The sequence below is a fragment of the Parasteatoda tepidariorum genome, chromosome 11 (genome assembly GCF_982258835.1).
Source record: "Parasteatoda tepidariorum strain Cologne lab strain chromosome 11, Ptep-v5.0, whole genome shotgun sequence".
NCBI lineage: Eukaryota > Metazoa > Arthropoda > Arachnida > Araneae > Theridiidae > Parasteatoda > Parasteatoda tepidariorum.
The window spans coordinates 78,824,330-78,845,865 of NC_141765.1; the positions used below are offsets into that span (position 1 = coordinate 78,824,330).

General features: G+C 28.6%; 2 protein-coding genes across 5 annotated transcripts in view; both read right to left on the reverse strand.

The window, feature by feature from the left end:
* LOC107451509 (dyslexia-associated protein KIAA0319-like protein) overlaps positions 1-21,536 on the reverse strand; it is a 153,884-nt gene that overhangs the window by 127,310 nt on the left and 5,038 nt on the right. For 3 of the 4 annotated variants that reach the window (XM_016067636.4, XM_016067634.4, XM_016067635.4), the window contains exons 2-3: positions 13,517-13,602; positions 1,992-2,264 (exon numbers count right to left, since the gene is read on the reverse strand). In XM_016067636.4, the coding sequence (XP_015923122.2) occupies positions 1,992-2,264; positions 13,517-13,580 (337 nt within the window). In that variant the 5' untranslated portion in view covers positions 13,581-13,602. The remainder of the gene's footprint in view (positions 1-1,991; positions 2,265-13,516; positions 13,603-21,536) is intronic. The other variant, XM_016067638.5, reaches the window with a different exon arrangement.
* On the reverse strand, positions 17,988-19,226 carry LOC107451506 (uncharacterized). The gene has a single exon (XM_016067627.3). It carries the CDS (start codon positions 19,224-19,226, stop codon positions 17,988-17,990), a length of 1,239 nt encoding a protein of 412 aa, XP_015923113.3.

The window sequence follows — 21,536 nt, forward strand, 5'->3', positions numbered from 1 at the left end:
GATTACAAAAAGAAAGAGAAAATATTTTATTTGAGTACATAAATTGTTCTAATTTTACAATGAGTTATTAAGTATTACACAAGAGCTTCAAAACACTTTAAATTAAAACAAGTGAAAAGATGAAATTTATAAAAACGAAAGATTAAAAAGGTTTTTTTTATAAAAAAATAAAACTATAACATATTTTGTTTGGGAAATGCAATTATTCTAATAATAATCCATAGCCTCATAATCATTCTATTATACTTTAACGCAATTTTACCCAGCAATTTATTCACATTTCAATTATTTTGAAACAAAACACAATGTGAATGAAACAAAAAAATCAGAAACTAATTATTTTACAGCCTCAATCACTTTAAGCAATGAAAAGAAAAATATTTAAAGACAAAGAAAAAATTTTTAAATTTGAGCCATCTTTCAAAAGAAAGCATACTTTTAAATTCATAAAAAACATATTCAGAGTTAACATATCTTGCAAGGTCTTGTTTCGACGAAATATAAATCAAATTACCAAAATTTGAGATTCTGCAAATCTTTATTTAATCTTAACAATGAGTAACTTCCACAATGTTCCTTCACATGAACAAGTTGATACAAGAGTGACAGAAAGTACTTATAGTAATTTTTCAAATTTGTTTTGCTATCTGCGTGCGTTTTGAAAAAAAAAAAAAAAAAACAATTGTGCCTTAGAGCATTGTATTTTTTTATCTCCAAAAAGATAAAAACTCGAGCAAATGTCCATGAAATTATGGTGTACAGATACTCAGTCAATGATACATATTAAAAGAATGAGAATCAGTCAAAGTTAACAGTAGGTTTCTTTCTAAACAAATTATGTTTTAAAACATAGCTATATAAATTAAGTAAGGCAACAATAGAAATAAAACTAAATATACTTTACACAAGTAATTTACCACACAAACTTAAAAATAAATAACCAAGTTAACCACAAAATTGATAGTAAACAGAACATTTTTATACAAGTTTTGAGGTGCTGAATTTAAATTTGTTATTTATTTTGAATGGTTCTAAAATAATTAAGAAATTATGCCATACCTTTTAAGTAGTGAAGACAAATTATCTGAACGTTTTATGAGATAACGAATTCAAAACCCATTACTACTTGAAATTTATTTTTATTCATTCCAATCTAATGTTTTTCTTAAACTTTATAACCGAGAAAAATTTCAAACTCTTCCTTAAGTTTTGTTTCTTCTTATGAAACAATTTATTACATATGATTACAAAAATGATTTGCCAAATTAGCTATAATCAATAATTACTCAGCATATATCATACAATTTTTCTTTTATTATAAATAAAAATTTATTGACTTTAAGAAATAAATTGAGAAAAATTAAAAATACAAAAGGAGAAATAAAAAAAGTTTTCAACAAAAAAATTTGATTTTTTCCAATTAATTTTGAAACTGGGAACTCATAATAGGATACTTAAAATTTTTCTCTGCATCATTAGGAAACAAAGTTTGTTACAATGCATTTTTAAGAAGGGTAAATATATTCTACAAATAACTTAACTGTTTGAGTAACTTTAAAAATAAATAACATTTCAACTCATTATCTGAAAATAAAAAAAGTTGGGCTTAATATCAAGATTTTTTTCCCTGTTAGGTTTAAATAGAATTCCTTGTTAAACACTACTCAACAGATGTTAAAATTCTAACATGGATAAAAGTTTAACTTATACTGTAATGGAAACTACTAAACAAAATATATACCACTAAAATAAAGTAAAAGCCATATAAAAAGAAGCACATTTATACATAACATATTTTACGCACTATACAGCTGCATGCCACAAGTATAAGCTTCGCAAATTGAGGATATTTTATTTGATTCAAGTTTTGATATCCTTTATAAGAAAAAAAGAATTTAAATCAAAATGAAAAACATGTAAGCTAACTATTAAGAGGCCATAATGTGTCCTATTTCAATGGGATAAACAAATAATAAAATGGAATTACGTACCTGGAAACCGAACAATCACAACAAATGATATCTGAAATTTCTTTCCTTTCCTTTTAAGAGGCTGGCAAAGCTTATAATTATGACACTGCAGTGTAAAACAATCAGTATTGAAAAGAAAAGCCACATTGCAATCACTATCTTCACAGCATGCTTCTACACAATCTGATAAATTGTCTGCTTCATTAACTTTCATATAAGTGCCAGCAGATTGATTGCCATATGGAGTAGAATGAGGATTTATTGAGAATTTGTTAAACCTAAAATTGTTGCAATCTGCAAAACAAATTACACTAAACATTAACAGTTATCTAAATTATACTAAAAAGTTTTAGTGGTACAAACTATACACACTAAATATCGAATTACTGCACTGAAGTAATAAAAATATATAAGTTTAAAATTGAGATATTAGCAATGACAAATTAAACTATTTAAAAGATATATTATTAATCAATCAACTTAATTTTTTGAAATTGACTACTAACAAAAAGCCTTAAATAACAAAAATATTTTTATGCAACACAGTTCCAAAACCTTTCACTCATTAATAAATTGAATAAAAATAATGGCTTTCAGCATTGGCTCAGGATAATATGATTTAATTTAGATAAGAAAAAAATATCAAACATTTACTAATAATAAATCATTTTACAGCAAAAAAATACAATTTTTAATAAATAAATATAACAGAATAAATAGCAATTTACAGGCATGAAAACTTCAAGCCATTATTTTACATAAGATGCTGTTGCATATAAAAATAAATTTATGCTCAATCAAACCTTGCAGAAGAATGAAAAATCTTCAAACTCAGAATTGATCACACATACCTTTCTAGCAACTTAAGACTAGGACTTGTTATGGTATTTTGATAACCCATCTAGATTTTTTTTCTTGAACCCTAGTTGAGCATTCTAATAGCATAACTTAGTTAATAGTTAACTAGACGTTAATAGTTAGCTTAAAGAATTTTTTCAAATAATACATTTAAAGCTTTCATTTTTGGTAATAAATAAAAAACTCAAAATTTTTCATTTCTTTACTTAAATGTTCTTTTCTTAATTTCTTTTAGTAGTACATACTATTCAATTTTCAGTGATGTTTGTTTTAACATATCCTCAGTTAAACATAATTTCAAATTATCTAATCAGCACAATATGATTAGTTATATGAAAAAGAATACTTTTAATTAAATTTGGAAAAGATCTCTTAAAGCTCATTTTTACTTTTTTTTTTATTTTGAGCATTTAAACAATTATTATTGAATCAATGACTAATTACATTATTATTTTTTAAAAAACATACAAGATTTACTTTTTGTATGCATCTTTAAAATAAGCATTAATATTGTTCTTAACAAGGTTGCTTTTTGGAGGAAAAGATCCTAGAGGTGTTTTCAAGGTCACATGTGAGATAATTTTCAGTGCATTTTTTTTATTAAATGTATCTTAATATAATTTAGGATGTTAAGTATTTAGATTCAGTATATGAAATTAAAGAACTACTTTTATTCAAACTTTAATAACATTTATCATTTAATTTTTAAAAGCTTTAGAAAATAATCTAAAACTAAATAAATGTATAGTATTCAAATTTTTGGATTTCAGACTAGGGCTGGGAAATGATCTTCTAACAATGATTAAACAAATGCGTGTGGCAAAATATTGAGAATTTCTGTTCTAATTGTTATTTGTCTTGCTCAAAAGTTTTTTAAATCAACATTTAGGGTTGATATAGATTTTATAATTTTCTGGTAGAAATATTGTAATTAAAAATACAAAAAACAATTTTCTACACCATTAAGACTACACCAGCGAGACAATTCAAAGAAAAAATTTTTGTTTCCTTTTAAAACTCAGATTCATTTTCCAAGAATGAGTTAAGAACGCCATTTTTGCATCGCCCGGGGGGCGCTCTATGAGTGTTTGAAACTTTATCTGAGACATTATTTAGTGACTCTTTTTGACAAGGCTGAAATGAGAAAAACAAAGAATTTATGTTTGTTTAACAACTTAACTTATGTTGAAACAGCACTCCTTAATTTTACAAGTTCTAATTTAGTTATTATTGGGATGGATATAAATTCAATAGTAACGACAGCATATGTCAAGCTTCAATATTTATTCTTCAGGGAGGAAAATATAAAGTAAAGCAAAAAATTCAATCCTTAAGAAATTTAGAAGGATTTTGCAGAACTTATATTTCTTTTCTGATTGTGACGAAAAATATGCTTTTTGCTACATAATGTTTTTGCTAAAGTCATGTTTCTCATGTGCTTATAATTGTAAACAGAATATAAGCTTTTCTAAGAACTTATTGGGCATCTTTTAGCATGACCTTTTTTAGATAATTCCATTCTACAATTTTTTTTAAAGATTTAACACCATTATTGCTGTATTCCGATGTAGAATGATCTAAAATGGAATAAGAGTCCTATTTTTCTATAAATTTATTGTTTTCTGAAAATGTCCCTCTTATTATGTTTATCTTTTTTTGTTGATTATTTTATAACCACGAATTTAATTGTTGTGGGGAAAAAGGATTATTTAAATTGTTAAATTTCTTCTTAGGGGCCAGAAAGATTAAAAGTTCTAAAACATTGACATTTATAGCAAATAAGACTATTTTCCTTTTAAGGTTATTTTTTATTTATTTAAATAAACACTGATACAAATGCATTGTTTCCTTGCAATTCTATGGTTTCCTACATGTTCTAGCCCCCTCTCTCTTGTGTGAACACTCCTAAAGTATAATATTATGTATCCAGATTTTTGGTTTAAAATGACTAAATGTTTTCTGATATCCTTTCAAGAAGAGTCTATTGTACTATAATGGAATGTTAACAATTTTCAGGTTTCATGTTTTATTAAGCATAAATCTTCAAAAATAAAAAGAAAAAGCATATTCCATGAAAATAATGCTTAAAGTAATCTTTTCTTCCATCAAATCAGAATTGTATTCCTTTTATTTTACTTTTTGGGTAATTTATGGTATTGAATTTGATAATTTTATGGCTTCTCTCTCTTTTTGAGGGGACAAATTATATAGGAGGTAAAAACCTTTAGACTTTAACTTTTTTTGTAATTGGCATAAAAGTTATTTTATATTTACAGTTATTATATTTAAATTGCTTTTTTGTGTTTATTCATTTTAATCAGTTAAAAATAATTGAAATCAAAAATATTTGTAATTTTTATTTCCTTGATATTTATTTAGTGTTATTTTTTTTTGTTTAGTTATTAAATTTTAAGCTATTTGTGTAAAATATTTGTGTTTGTTAACAGTTTCCCACTGAATGACTTCATAATTTCTTTCTGATACTATGTATTTCTTGGAATTTTATTAATTATTTTAAAAAAAGTTTTTGTTTTTTTAAAGAATTTTCTCATTCCTTTCCTTTTTTGTTATTTTTAGTTGTTTTTATTACTGTACAATTTTAAGACTAATAGTTTTCAGTGGTGCATGTTTATTCCATTCATAGCTAAGTGTTATTTTTACTGATATATTCAAGCTGATGAATGTGCTTTATGGAAAAAAAGACTCTTTATTACATTTGAAAAAGATCACCTAATTTTTAGCTTTAAAAGACAACTGATATGGAATTTTGGTTGTAGTTCTTTGTTAACTGAAGCAATTTCTATTAAAATTATTTCTTTCTCTATTTATAAAACATTTACTTTTCATGTATGTCTTTTAAAAATTGCATGGTCAAAAAATGCCAGCCTTACAACAGAAATGAAATTGAAAGTAATTTTTAATCATTGCAGTGCAGTGCAGCCTTAAGAAAAGGAAAAATTATTGTAAGATCAAGCAAACAATTTATTTTCGAGCAGATTAGTTACAGAGTTTTGTTATTTTTATTTAATAAATTACCATAAAATAGGGGGTGCACAACCTTTTTGAGTGAAGGGCCACTTGCACAGCAGGTTGGCTAACGAAGGGCCGCAGATGTATTTAGACATGTTAATGACAAATGTAGTAATGTTTATTTAAACATTAGCGTTCCATTATTTTTATCAATAAACTTAGTAATATCAATAACTTAGTAGTGTTCCATTATTAGAATTCATTGAAAAATAAAAAAAATTATACTTTTTTTTTTACAAAAAAAAAAAAAAAAAAAAAAACTTGCTATTTTTATCATATGAACAATAGATTTATCAAAATAAATAAACATTAAAGAAGAGAAATGTTTTTTTTTTATCACATCATGCAATACGAAAATTCATTTTAGAATTAAATTCTAATAAATAAAAAAAAACTGCAATACCCACAGAATGAAAGTAGGAAAAGTTTAGTCATAATTAAGTAATATAATTTCAAATTAAATATTTTAATTGAAGAAAGTTTATAGGTTTTAAACAAAAGCCAAAAATAAAAACAAAGCTGTGATAGTTCAAAATAAAATTCAATGCTTATTTTGTAATGGTACTTTATTATTTTATTTTATTAATTATTAGATTTTTTTATATCGTAAACATTTTCCTTTTTTTTTTTTTATCGAAATAGATCACTTAAGCAACAAAAATTTGAAATCTAAACTACAGACAGTGAGCAGTTTAAAAATTCACGTTTTCCGTCATTTTATGAATTTCTCAAGTTGCAATAACATTGCATTTAAATTAGGGAGGGATGTAACGAGTATTTGGTCCTTTTGTGAAAAATTCAGTTGGTTGAATGATCAGTCAAATATTCGGCAGAATATTTTTTAGAAATGTATTTTTCCAAGTTTTTTTAATTTTTGAATTATCATAGATATTACTTTTTTTTTAAAAAAAATTATAATCAGACAAGTCAATTTTGTCAGTTTTTCAATACTTTGAGAAGGATTTTTTCCACTTTTTGCTGTTTTTATTATAACCCAGCATTTTAACAGAACGTCTCATACTATTTATTTATTATTACTCTTTCCCTGTACTGTAATATAAATAACCATCAACATAGAAAAGTGCGATTTTCAGTATTAAAGTTTTGTTTCAGGAACCAAGAAAAATTTGTTTTTCTGTTTTTCTTTTTTAAGGCATTTTTATTATGACTCAACATTTTTTTTAAAAATAAAGTTACTATTAAAATTTATTTTATAGCAATTTTTTTTCTTCTAAAATTATGGCAATTTGAAAATTTTAAATTGAGATTTTCGGCATAAGATTTTCATTTAAAAAATTAAGAACGTTTTTTCTACCTTTTAATAAAAAAAAACTTTTTTTAGACGTTTTCATTATAATACAGTAATTTTTAATAGCATTTCTGTTGACTTAATTCCTTTTTCTTTGCTTTTTCTGGTAATTGAAAAACTGAGATGTTCAGCTTTAAAATTTCTTTTCAAAAATTAAGATTGATTTTTATGTTCTCTGTTTCGCTTTTCGACATTTTCAAGAACCTTCGTGATTGGCCTTATTTTTTAGAGTTAATTTACGAATACGTTTTTCCAGGAAATATTATTCTGAGCATTGAAATTTTAGTTTCAGTGTTGCTATGCTGCTAAAAGATTTTGCTATTTGGCCCCAAGTGTACGGCGTTCAGTCGATTTTTTCTTCTTTTTTTGCCGAATATTTGGTTTTTGATCAAATCACAATTCATTACCACATTCGACCAAATCATATTCGCTGCGGAAATAAAAACGAAGGAAAAATAACCAGGATTTACGCTAAAACTGTACCGAAATACTGTATCAAAAAGTGATTATTTAATGGCGCGTTTAACAATCACGTGTCGTAATAACATCATAGTTAAATAACAGGATCGTCAAAATCATGTGGAAAAGTATAGAAATAACAGGGAAAAAATATATTTATGTTGAACTTTGCACGAATAAAAGCGTGTCAAATGCATGATTTAAAATTTGTATGTCGTAATAGAACAATTGGTTTTTTTTATAAAACGTGGGAACGCATAGCAATAACTGCCGAAAAAAATTGTTGAAAAAAAGAAAGAATTGCAAAAAAAAGATAAAAAATCACTTCGATTTAAGATGAAATCGTCACAAATAAAGTGCACAAAAAGTGATTATTTAAATTTGCAATCTGAAACTCGCGTCGTAATAAAAATTCCGGATTTTCGAAATCACGTAGAAAAGCGGAAATAACTGTTTAAAAAAAATCATTTATATTTACGATAAAATCAACTTAAAGAAAGCGCGTTAAACGTACATTTACTAAAGAATCTGTTAAAATTGATTGTGTCAAAACATGATGATTTAAAAGTGCGATTAAAAATTGCCATTTTTAAAAAAATTTTTATTGTGTTTAGTAGCTCTCGCGGGCCGCACTTCAGCAGTCGAAGGGCCGCAGGTTGTGCACCCCTAACATAAAAGAATAATTTTATGCTTGAAATGGATTAATACATTCTTAATCTTTAATAATTAAAGTCTATAAAGTTAAGTTTTAAATTTTTTCCTAATGTTAGATTTTCATAAGTGTCCCACACAGTGGCGGCAGAAAATGTTCGCTCATCATCTAATTTTTTTAATGAACTAAAAAGGCAACAATGATTGTAAGAACAGTAACATCGAGTACTCTCATGACTATTTACAACTTGAAAAAAAGTCTTGTGAACATGAGAATATAAATCATGAAAATTAACTCCAATCTTTTTATTTATTACTGTAGCCAAAACTCAGTACACCATATTCATAGCAGTTTATCATCATCAGCATCATCCTATTGCAATTGACATAATCACACTTTTATAAAACAAAAAAATAAAGACTTAAGTTTAAACAAACAACTCTGATCATGATTTCTAAAATTACCAAGGGAGAATATGGAATTAATAAATATTAACAATATAGCCTTACTTAACTAAAGGTAAGAGGAAGAAGTAGTGTTGTGTTTGTCAATTAATCTTTATACTTTTCAAATACATGATTATTCTTTCAATCTTCTTTCCCTACATATATATTTAAAGGTGATTGAATTAGTGGCCTGCTACACATGGATGTATATAGGAGATTGTAAAATGGACATGAGTTATTGCAGGCTTGAACATCTGATTTGCATTAGTGAAATAACAAGGATTAGAGATTAACAAAATGAAGCACACATGCTACTATAAGCACACACAGATATGACAGTTTGCTGTATTACTCGAGTAGCATCGATGAGTGACAACATCGAGGAGAAAGAACACTCTCTAATGGTTCAAAGAAATTCCGCACTTCGAGTTTTCATCAAGAATTTAGTTCGTTAGCAATATTCAACGTGATAATTATAGTTCCAAGCAGCATGATACCTATAAGAAAGAAGGCAATGCCATTTCTTAGCTAATATTGACCTCAGTATTAGAGTCCCGCAGCTTCAATTCACAGTGGTGGGAAGGAAAGAATTTCTATCAATCCATTATTTTAACAAACCATCTGATCACAGAATGTCAGTCGTAGCATTGCCACCTGTTTCTAAAGGAAAGGAAAGAGACAAACTCCAAGCCGTATTTATTCTACTATCTAATTCACAAAACATTGTAAAAACGATACAACTTAATGCTCAAGATTTATTATTTAAAATAGTTTGAAAATGAAAATATATGCTACTTACTTACCTATGAAGTGTAATGCAACAGCTCACTCCAAGCAAATCCCTGTGTCATTACAGAAAGCGATGTAAATAAAAACCTTAAAATTTCAATGTGTATATGTCAGTCAATTGATGCTTTTAAATCCACTGATCGACGTAATTTTGCATACTCTCCTGTCTAAAGTTTCGTTTTGACAAATATTTTGAAAAACTCTTCTAGAAAAACAAAATTTACCAGACAATATCCTACTTTTAGAGAATGCAAGCATATATGCATGAAAGCTTAAAACTCACCTATAATCCAACAAAACAGAATAAAGTAAAACAAATACCTAACTATATAGGCAAAGTTTGCAGTTTGGGGAAAATGTAAAGCAAAGAACATCTGAGTGCCCATCCTTGAACAGGTGCATAAAGCAACTATGCATTGTGTTCTACATTTCAACGCTGATAATTGCACGGAGCCGTGACTTCCAATTCGATTCGCTATTTGTCATTCAACATCAGAAAAAGCTAGACAAAATCAAAATCCTCTAGTCAGCTCAGTAACAGCATCAAGGTAGGCAAGAATCCTTGCCTGTTAAATTGTTACATTGCGAGCGTCTTCTTATATCAGCGGCTTAAATCAGAATTCCAATACTTTGCAAAAACGAAAGCCGCTATATTGGCATGACAATGTATGTGTTAAATCTATCATTTGCAATATATCCCTTTATCGCCCAGTCTTACCAATGATATTTAATAAATTTTGAAATAGGTGCTACGAGCATTATGGCAATTGGTGAAGTTTTAATAGGTATCAAATGTACTGATATAAGTACCAAGTATTATTAGTATATTTAGTACCTATTAAAACTGCACCAATACAGTGCACTTATAATATAGGTACTGTGGAAATAGGTTTTTTTACGGCCTCTCAAAAGAGATAAGTATCAGAAAAAATTGCTTGATTGAGGTAAATTTTAACTATCATGAGTTGGCCTTGAACCACAGAATCATGCCAAATTGTACTGTATACAGTTAATTTTTATTTTGATGGGCTGAACTACTAAAAAGGTATTGTTTTTTCTTAAATCCAAAAATGGAAAGCCACTAGAAAAAGCAAAAAATAATAATAAATGAAAATTTTTTTTATTATTTCAGCTTTATTGATTTTCTTAGTACATATCTTTCAGTTTTGTGACTGTTTCCTTGAGTTTTTCGTTCAGTGCTGAATTTTTTATTATTAACTTTCTTTTTTACCCCATACGAAGAACAGGTATTCAGCTGGTTGTTACATAAATTATACCAACAATAATATTGATCAGAAATGAGACTTAATATGTCTTAATTGATTTAGACATATAAACAGGACAGATGAGACTCAGTGATTAAAACAGAGCAAAAGTGTATTAGTTTCCAAAACCCATAATTCTAAAAAAAGTTAAAGTACCTAAAACTGCAAATACAACTATAATATGCTTACTGCAGATAAAAAATATATAAACTGCATGTAAAAAAATAATGGTCTGGGTCTATGACAGTCTAGCCAAAAGAATATTAAAGAACAAAAACATAATAACTTGCATAAGAAAAATTTATAATTTGTCAAATTAATTTCAATACCATTTTTAAACACCGAAGTTATATCATTAAAATTCCTAAAAAGTAAAAGAATCAATTCATATGCTCAAGGTTTTTCGAAAATACACACACACAATCATATATATGTACAGGGCGAGTTTGAACAAGATGAAAGAATTTTGCTGGGTGATAGAACCCATCTTCACGAGCAATATTCATCATAGAATGTATGATTGGAAGACAAACAGTGACAAGTTAAAAGGCAGTTTCCCACTGCCACATTCAAAGAATAAATACAAGAATGGGAAATGTTTCAGAAAACTTTTTATTTATGGCATAGCTGCCAACTTCATGGGTGCCACTCTTCAGTATTGGGGACTGAAATCAGTCTTGAGAAAAATCAATGTACTAATAAATTCTATCAATATAATTAAATTTTCTTTCTATTTTCATTAGAAATATAAAAATTTTTTTGATCAAATTAAAAAAATAATATATCTTAATGAAAACATATGATATGGTAATGATGTTAGGACTTTTATTTGTGTTCTTTTTGTCAGCTTCAATAATTCTTATTCTTAAAGTCTTGACAAATGTGATTGATTGAACTTCATCTACTTGTGTAATTAAATTTGTTCTATTGCTGAATCTAAATCGGCTTGAGTTTGCTCCCCCCCCCCCGAACCTATTGCGATGCCCGGCAAAGTTAAATCAATATTATTTTTGTAAAAAAAGGAAAAATTATAGTGCTAGAACAAAAAATAAGTAACGGTGGAGTGAAAAATAGAGATATGAATGGCTTCAGGTTCTAAATATACAAGGTCAGCTGTTATTTTCGTTTTGTTTGCTAAAAAAACAAAATAAAGAACAAAAATTTTTAGAAAAAATAATCAAATGATTGATTTAATATGTAGGCTATTATGAAGGAAAGGTAAATTTTGGTGTCAGTAAGCTATAAAATTCTAAAGTTTGGAAAACAACGTAAGACAGTATTATTTTGTCAAAAAATAAGTTCAGTCCTGACATTTTTTTAGAATGGCACCCCTGCAACTTGTTAAAAACAAAAAGAGGAACACAAAACATGATAAGCCAATCAGGGGAAATAATGACACAAAGAGTAAAACAAAATATCAAAAATCATAAAATCAGTAGCAAAATATCAATTTATAAACCATACACGCTTCATATAACATAATTTTTGAGTTAACAGTTTTAATTAAATAACATATTAATGAAGAATATCACAACTTTATAGTAACTAATTAAAAAAAACTTACTTCTTACAAGAATAGCGATAATGGATTCTAAAACTTGCGTGAATAGGTATAGCAATATTGGATTTTAAAAACCAGAAAATACAAATTGCGATATTGAATTTTTAAATCGCATAAATTTTAAATCAGCTAAATACCAAAATCGATTATTGATATTAAAACCGTGTGAATAAGAATTGCGATATTAGCAGATTCTGACGGAGTTCCTAATATTTAAAATGGCGAAAATCAGCTAAATCAAAGGAATCAAATTGGTGTAAGAATCTTAAATGTCTCGTTGGCGTGATTTAGCAAAAGTTTCAAAATTTCGTTGGATTAAAAAATTTTTGATTCACAGAAGTCCGCTAACCAATGGTCTTGAGATACGTTGAAATCTGCAAAATTCGCGGAAAAATCACATGCCCTGCTTCTAGGTTTTTAGACCTTTCCTGGGTTGAAAGAAAAGTGGCATAAGAAGAGAAAAGGTGCTAGAATATCGAAAAATTGGATCATTTTGATCTATAATCGTATTTTCGGAACAAACTAAAAAATTCGGAACAAATACGATTTCATAGGAACATTTGGCAGCTATGTTATGGGAATACGATTGATGTAAAAAGAAATTGCTCAAAAGAAAAAGATGCAACTGATGTATTAAGAATTGCTCGAATGTATATCGCTCCCAACAATGCAGGTGTGAAGCCTGCATTGCAAGTGCAGAAGATATTCTGAGTATCTCTTCGTGAAATCATTTAAAATCTTTCCCACAAAGAGAGTAATAAGATTGATCTAATGCTCTCAGAAAATGTGGTGATGTGTCGTTAGTAGGGGTTATCCACATTACTAAGACACATTAATATTAAATATATTGTCCATAGAGATATAAAAATCCTTTTCCAATGTCAAGTCGCCTCTTCTCTATCTAGACGCCAGAATGTAAGGTTACAATTTTCGGGTCTCGGCCCTTACTTAAACAAAATTCTATTTTTTTCCATGTTCCTGTATATATTTTCAAAGACCACACAATGAAATTGCTACACAATGAAATCATAATATTAATACTTTCAAAGCATAACACACACATATTATATATACACACCCATAAATTTGTATTAATTATTTTATTTGAATTCTACTAAAAAATTATTAATATTTTAAAAATATGTACTTTATTTTACAAAATGATAAATAAATTTACCTCCAATCACCAGGTTAAAGATTCCAATAAAACAAACAAAGGTTAAAAGACTTCTTAGTTTCATTTTCAATATCTAGTTTTCTTTACTACAATAGAAAATATAAATGTATAAAAATACAGGTAATTAAAATTATTAAACATGTACTAAAATGTTTCAACTATGTGAATTATTAGTATTTATATCAGAGTTTATTTTACTGAAAAAAAAAAAAAAGACGTGAAAAATAGAAGTATATCATTAATCTCACTTAGGATAATTGCAAAATATTGAAATGAAACTATTTTAGATTTTCGCCTTCCCTGTGGCAGAATTGCGGTGACATTGTTGCAGAACGTTACAGGGGTTTTTGTAGATAAACTTTTCATTTGGGAAGGGAGAAATTTTGGTTTTCCTTTCTGCATAATTTTTTGAAAAATGTTCTTTTTCTTCTGCTGAATTTTTTTTCAAAGATGACTTTCTTGCGCATCAGATAGGAAAGAAATAGTGATTTTTCAATTCTCATTTGAGATTTTTTAAAAAATCAGTGATAACTGGCATCAGCTAGAATTTCATATTAATAATCTAAAACAGAAAAAAAGCAGAAATTGCAAAAGCAGAAATTATGTTCTTTCTTTCATTTTTTCTTTCTTTAAGAAACACCATCTTTATTTTGGGAGTTATTGCACAGAATTTACAATTTTTTAATTTATGTACAGATTTTGATTTATTATCATTTAAATTATTTACGAATTTCAATTTGTGTGATAATTTATAAAATTAAAAAGTGGAAATAATTAGTACATTTTCCACCAACAAAATGCGAAAATATCAACTATAATATTAGAATTAAAAAATTTTAGATTCACAATTGAAAATTTTTATATAGTTTTATTCTATACTTTCTTTTGTAAACACAATGGTTCTGTAACTTTAAATTAGTAATTGTTATAATTAAAAGTATCTCAAAGCAAAATATATTAGTGGTAGGGAAGTATGTCGCAGAAAGCCCGAAAAAATTTTGCGACGGGGTTCCCCTTTAAATGTGTGTTTACCTTCTATCTTTGCAGAAAACTTTTATTTAGAGCAAATTTTAATTGGGGATAACTACTTCTTAATTAGTCTGATGATTACAAACTATCAAAATGAAACTTTGTTAAGTTTTTCAACTTTCTTAAAGAACACATGGTCCAAATTTTAGTTTTTAATTTCATGGGAAATTAGTGAAGAGTGAGGGCCTTTTATATATACACTGAATGGCCAAATTATTATGACCACCCCCTCAATGCAATGTTGACCACCTTTAGCCCGTAATACTACTCAAATTCTTCTTGGCATAGATTCTATGAGATGGTAGTAGGACGAATTTGACCCCATATCTGATGAACTGCACTTTTGAGTTCAGTCAGATTGGATTACACTGGATCAAGCTGTCTAATGCCCTGTTTGATCTCATCTCATATATACTCAATTAGATTGAGATCTGGTGATTGTGAGGGTGAACGAAGCAAGGTAAAGTCAATGTCGTATTCTTCGAACCATCTGACGAAAAAACAAGCTGTATGACAAGGAGCATTGTCCTGCTTAAAGTATATTTTTTATAGTATTTTTTGTTTATCATGCTCACATATTTATGAGCAAAAGGGAATATTTTTGATTGTATTCTTCATCAAAATATTAATCAATAGTTAAAAAGCCCTCTTTGAAAAACCTTTTAATGGTTGAAATACTTCGATTAGGGGTTTAACATATTATTCAACTTCTTGTTTTAAAGAAACCAAAAAAAGTGACTCACCTTGGGACACAGTACACCTTGGGACATTTTTATTTTTGGCCTAAAATTTTAAATTATCTCTTAGTTTTTTTAGATTCAGATCTATGTAAACATCATCTAACTTTGGAACATATTTTGATTCTATTGATTAAGCAGGTAAGAATTTATGAAGATTTTTATTTTTGAAGCATGTTTACTTACTTTCATATAATAGTTTAATTAGTTGCAGAAAGAAATTTTAATGAAATTATTTTAATAAAGGGTAATATAATGAAATATAAAGCTTTCGATTTAGAAGTTAACAAATTTAATTGTTTCAATGCCAAGCTTAAAAGTATGATATCTTAAAATTTCATATTCAGTAAATAGTGCACCAAATGGAAGTAGCCCACCTTGGGACACTAGATATACATAATTAATCTTTATTAAAAATAGATTTTTAACAAAAAGATATAGTACATGTAAAATGCTTTTTTCTTTATACAATCTGTGTTTATTAATAGTTATTATTTCTTATTTTATAAACATATTAGACTTAACTAATGGCAAGAATTAGAAGCAAAGAATATAAAAATAATGCAGCAGTTCTTGCTACCAATGTATGTTGAAAAAGCCACTGCAGAAGTTTTATCAGGAGAACTGACTTATTGGAAAGCTGCTGAATTCTACAGTATTAGTGAGACCACTCTTTACCACAATATTATTTTCTTTAAAGAAGAGAGCAGCCAAATTCTAACTTTAAATATATTTCAAATATACAGAGTCGCCAATGGCAGTACCTCGAAAATATGTTCTTGATTAAACAATTTCAGTAGTAACTCAGAAAGTAACTGAGGACAAAAAAGGGAAACATCTGCAATTTATACAGACACATCTAAAAAAAGGCACTCAAAGATGTTATTAAGAATGAAAAGAACTCTCAGGGAAACAATGTATGAATAGAAAAGTCAAAAAAGTGATTAAACAATTTCAGTTCAGCAGTAGTAGTGAATATGAGGATTTAATACTCTCAGAATTATTGGGTAATACATCTGGAAGAAAACCAGTAATTAGTGATCTATGTCATAATAACAATGATGATGATGTTTGTAGCTTAAATGAAATGAATAGTGCAAGTGACAACAAAATATTTAACAATAAGAAAAAAGTTCATCTACAAAAAAGTGGTGAAACTAGATTATATGTTGGAGATTTTTCTGTTATCAAATTTGCTGGTAAAAGATCTATTGTTGCTTTCGTAGGTTGCATTGAAAGAGTTAATGGAGATGAATACGAGTTATTTTTGATAAGAGTGAATCAATCTTCATCATTTATTTATCCCGAAAAAGAAGATAAATCATACATAGATTTAAATGACATTTTGTTAAAACTTAAAGAACTAGAGCAAAGCACTGAAAGTTCTTAAGATTTGGTATTTGATTCTGAACAATTGATTTCTATTGAATATAAAATTTTCTAATTGGATTTGCATACAAGTACTTGAAACTAATAAAATAAAGCTTTACCAACAAAATTAGGAAATGTAAATTTATTTAGTTATACTATTTTTAAAAAATTTCTACTTAACTTTTCATAGCTTTTAAGTGTCCCAAGGTATCCCACTAGGAGGTACACCTTGGGACAAATAACAAGGTAACTAAAAAAAAATTTAAATTTTTTTTTATGACAGATACAAAATCAAAACATAATTAAAAATATTTTCAAAAGTTGCAAGAATATCAGATAAAATTTTGACAATAATTGATCAAAATAAAAAATTTAGAAAAAGGTAAAAAAGTGTCCCAAGGTGAGCCACTCTTCCCGAATATTAAACTGTTTCCAGTCAAAATATGCAATTAAAATGAAGAACAGAAAACTGCTATCAAGAATTAAATTAACACAATATAAATAAACAATGTGGGGAAAAACGTTCAACTAATTTTATAGTAACCATAAGTCGAACATAAATTATCAAAGCAAAATTGTATATTAAGTTTACAATGGTAAACTAGCAAAAAGTGTAAGTTTAAACTTTATTCAAATAGTCTCAGAAATTAAATCTGTGTTAGTGCATTAAAAATTTTGGGTTCTTTTATTTATGTAAATTTAATTTTTTTACTGTCATGAAATAAAAATAGTAGCACATAATAAACCTCCCAAAAAATAATTACGCTGCAACAAAACAAGTTACCTACCAGATATTTAACTTTCACATAAGCAAATCCTGCATTTTAATTAAGGATACATAAATAAAAATTTTAAATATTTCTGAAAAAAACTAAAACATCCCATGTTTTAGATAAAAAAAATAATAAAAATTAGTTGGGTTGGGCTTTTTTAAAAACACACAGTTTTTTCAAACCCTATAAGGAAAAACTTTCTAAACTTGCAAAACTTGAAAATGCTGTGGTTTGCCCGGGGAGGGGTTATAAATATGCCCCTTATGCTTGTTTTTTTAGTTTCACACATGCCACTGTCTAGCGTTGCCAAAATTTGGAGACATTTTAGGCATGTGTATCAATATGAAAATCTTACCCTATAAATTTTAATGATAGATATCAAGTTGCACTAATTGTAAATGTTAATACTTTTAATGATTAACATGAAAATATATATCTTCCTAAAAAAAGAATCTGGATAATTCCCTATTGTGATCTATTTAGATTAGATTAGATTTAAAGATTGGGCAGCTCTGACGAGCAAGGCACGTCGATCAGAGGTCTATTGTACCCGAACCATGATTAGCATGAAAGCCCTATAGCTGAGATGAAATTCAGCAGACACTTTACAGGAACATCTTGCAGTTCCTGGGCGTTGACACAATGTTGCCCTAAATTCTCAAATCCTTGAGCAGAATAGACCTCAGAATCGCAGAGTATGTGTCGTGATGTCTCTTCTTCAGGATGACAACCCCGACAAAGAGAATTAGATTCTATTCCCATTATGTATAGGTGTCTTCTGAGGATGCAGTGTCCAGTAAGAAGACCAATGATCTTCCGTAGACTATTTCTATTAAGCTTTAAAAGCTCTTTTTGACGTACACTACAGTCGCGATTTCCTCCTCGACCGTCAGCAGCGCGCCATTGCTCATGGGCAATTTTGCCATAGAGCTTGAAAGTGGATGCCCTAAATGAGGTGGGAGAAATTCCCAGTGCAGGTCCAGGGCCCCAGAAAATTGCATTAGAGCTAGCTCGTGCCTCTTCATCAGCTAGCTCATTTCCACCGATACCCATATGTCCAGGTACCCAATGCAGGGATACCTTGTTATGAGTGGATAAGTCACAGAGGACCGTGAAGCATTCCCATTCTAACAAAGAGGTGAATTTGTACCTTGACAGTGATAGAAGAGCAGTCTGACTGTCAGAACAGATGCGGATGGTAGTGTTTTGATATCCCTTATCTAAGCATATCTTGCAGCACAGGATAATGGCATAGACCTCAGCCTGAAAAACAGTGGCATAGTTTCCCAAGGGAAAGTGAAGTTTGGTACCATCATTGGAGCAATAGATCCCTGCTCCTGATTTAGCACCAATCTTTGAACCATCAGTGTACCATATTAGACATTTGCCTTTAAGCCACCGAGGAGAATTAAACCATTCTTCTCTAGTAGGAAAATGGATCTTAAAGGGCTTGTGAAAAGCATCTTTTAGTGACATGTAGTCACTAGGCATGATAAAAGAGGGTATATCCACCACTTGTGAGACAAGATGTCCCCATGACAAGTTTTTGGAATACTCTTTCCATAGACCAAGGTGCATGAGACGCTTTCTGTCTGTCTGAGCTTCAACTGCAATGCATAGGTTCAATGGAAGAAGCCCAAGTAAGCTCTCTAGAGCAGCTGTAGGAGTGGTCCTAAGACAGCCTGACAGGGCTACACAGACCATTCTTTGTAGTCTATTAAGATTACACCTTGCAGAGCTCAATCTAGTCCTCGACCACCAGACGATTGCGTCATAAGTGATGATAGGACTAATAATCATTGAGTATATCCAGTAAACTATTTTGGGGGATAATCCCCAGGTTCTACCAATAGCATTTCTGCAAGACCAAAAAATCTTCCTGGCCCTGCTGGTACAGTATTCAAGATGATAACCCCAATTTAGTTAGGAGTCAAAATAAACCCCGAGAAACTTGACTTTCGAGTTCCAATTTAAGGTCTAGGTAGTACACATTACCTAGGTCAAGTTGCCTTTTTCGTGTGAAGGCTGCATAGCTTATCTTGGAAGGGTTAACAGATAGGCCCAGGCCCGTTCCTAACTGATTCGAGAGGGGGGGTGTTGAAGTTTATTTTGCCGACTGCCATGTACGTATATATATATATATATATATATATATATATATATATATATATATATATGGCTAAAGCTTGATAATCAAAGGTAAAACAAATTAAATAAAAGAGTTCAAATGCGCCACAAAACTTGAGCTTCCAAAGTTTATTTTGAAATCATTTCGACTAGTTATAAACATAATGCTATTCATCGAAATAATTTTTACATCACTTAAAAATGCAACCGCCATGGGTGAAAAATGTGGTATTATTGATAACTAAATGGTACCAGCAATTATTCAAAATAATGCAAATAAAATATACTTTTTACTTTTCTATTAATTTTAATTATTAAAATGCTAACAAAATATTAAAGAAAAAAAAACTATTTTTAAATAAACTGAAACTTATTCAATTAAAATAAGTTTTCAGTAATATTAAGACCTAACTTTTAGAGAATCTGAGCTTTTGATAAAAAGGCTGAAATTCGAGAGACAAAAGCGAAAAAATCTCATCCCTGTATAAAGGTCAATCAGTGTTATCAAAAGGAAATGATTTTTAGAGAAACTTCAGAGGGAGGAATGAGGACTTCAATAATTTCGCTCAGCGGAAAATTAAATTCCTCATAAAATATTTTAACTGGTGCAAAAAAAAATTTCAGCTGAAATTAGCGGAAAAAACTGAGAAAAAGCGGAAATCCGCGGAAGAATCTCATCCCTGAACTTATCACGCTTAATATTGTCAACAATATCTTTTTCTGCTTTGAGTAAAAGCAGTGAATTTAGGCGTTCAGTGGTCATTGTTGTTCGAAGATAGTTTTTAATCAATTTCATCTTGCTGAAAATTCCTTCATTTGTCGCAACTGTCATTGGTGCAGTTAACGCTAATAGATTTAACAATAAAAACTTATGAAAGCATTTATGCTAAAATGTATGATTCTGCATTTTTAATACAAACCGTGAATAGAATTTTTACATAATTACAAAATTATTAAGTTTTTTTTTACTAATAATTAACTTAAATGAAAAACTGTTAACTTTAGTCAAAAAGATAATATAGAAACATTAAATAATTAAGTACATAAGAAATACGTCAACCCCGCTCAAAGGAATACCATCGGTTCCAGCCAAATCTATGCAATTAAGCGGGTTATGCGATCAAAAGGGGAGTTGCAATATTCAATCCAAAATTCTGAATTTTTACGAAATTTTACTTTTTAATGGTATTTAATGCATAGTATAGCATTTTGATTAAATAAGCTCAGTTTCATGATCAATAAACAATTATAATTAAAACTGTATGCGTTAGTATCATAAAATACAAATGTCATTTAAAATTACATAAAAATAAATCAATATTAGTAAAAACTATAATGTAGGTACTAAAATATTAATTGATCCCTTCCGAAAAAATCTATAATTGAAGACTGCTTTTTATACCCGTTGAATTCATCAAAATTAGATATTCCTTTTTAGTTTCTACGAAAAATTTCATGACTTGCGTGTATTCCTTTCAAACACATTTAGAATTTTTTTTACTTATTTATTTTTTTTAATCTTCGAAACTTGAGAAATTTTAATTAATGCTCTATTTAAATTAATGCGCTATTTTAGTTAAGGGTTTTCTGAAATGTATTACTTCTAAGATTCATTGTTTTGTTTTTTTCCGATTAATTTGAATCATTCCTTTTCGCTCTCAACTTGCACCCAACTCGAAGTCATTAACTGGGTTAAGCAATTATTCTATTTAAGAGAAAGACACTCTGTACACTAGTGTGTTAGGTTTTTGAAACTTTTTCTTATCAAAGCTAATAGTGCATCAACAGGGGATCACAAGACAAATCACTCTATCCCTTTTTTACATTCTAAATGATGTGAGTAATTGAAAAAGGGGTAAAAACCCCTTCGTTTACTTCAATGTATAAAAGTAGCAGCAAGATTTGATTAAATTTTCAACTTTACCTCAAACACCTACTAATGAATAAGAAATCCCTATTGAAGTGACCACCTATTGTATCTTT

Bases quoted from the DNA above. Each gene is read 5' to 3' on its own strand.
- LOC107451506 (XM_016067627.3), bottom strand. From the start codon at position 19,226: ATGATTATTAGTCCTATCATCACTTATGACGCAATCGTCTGGTGGTCG.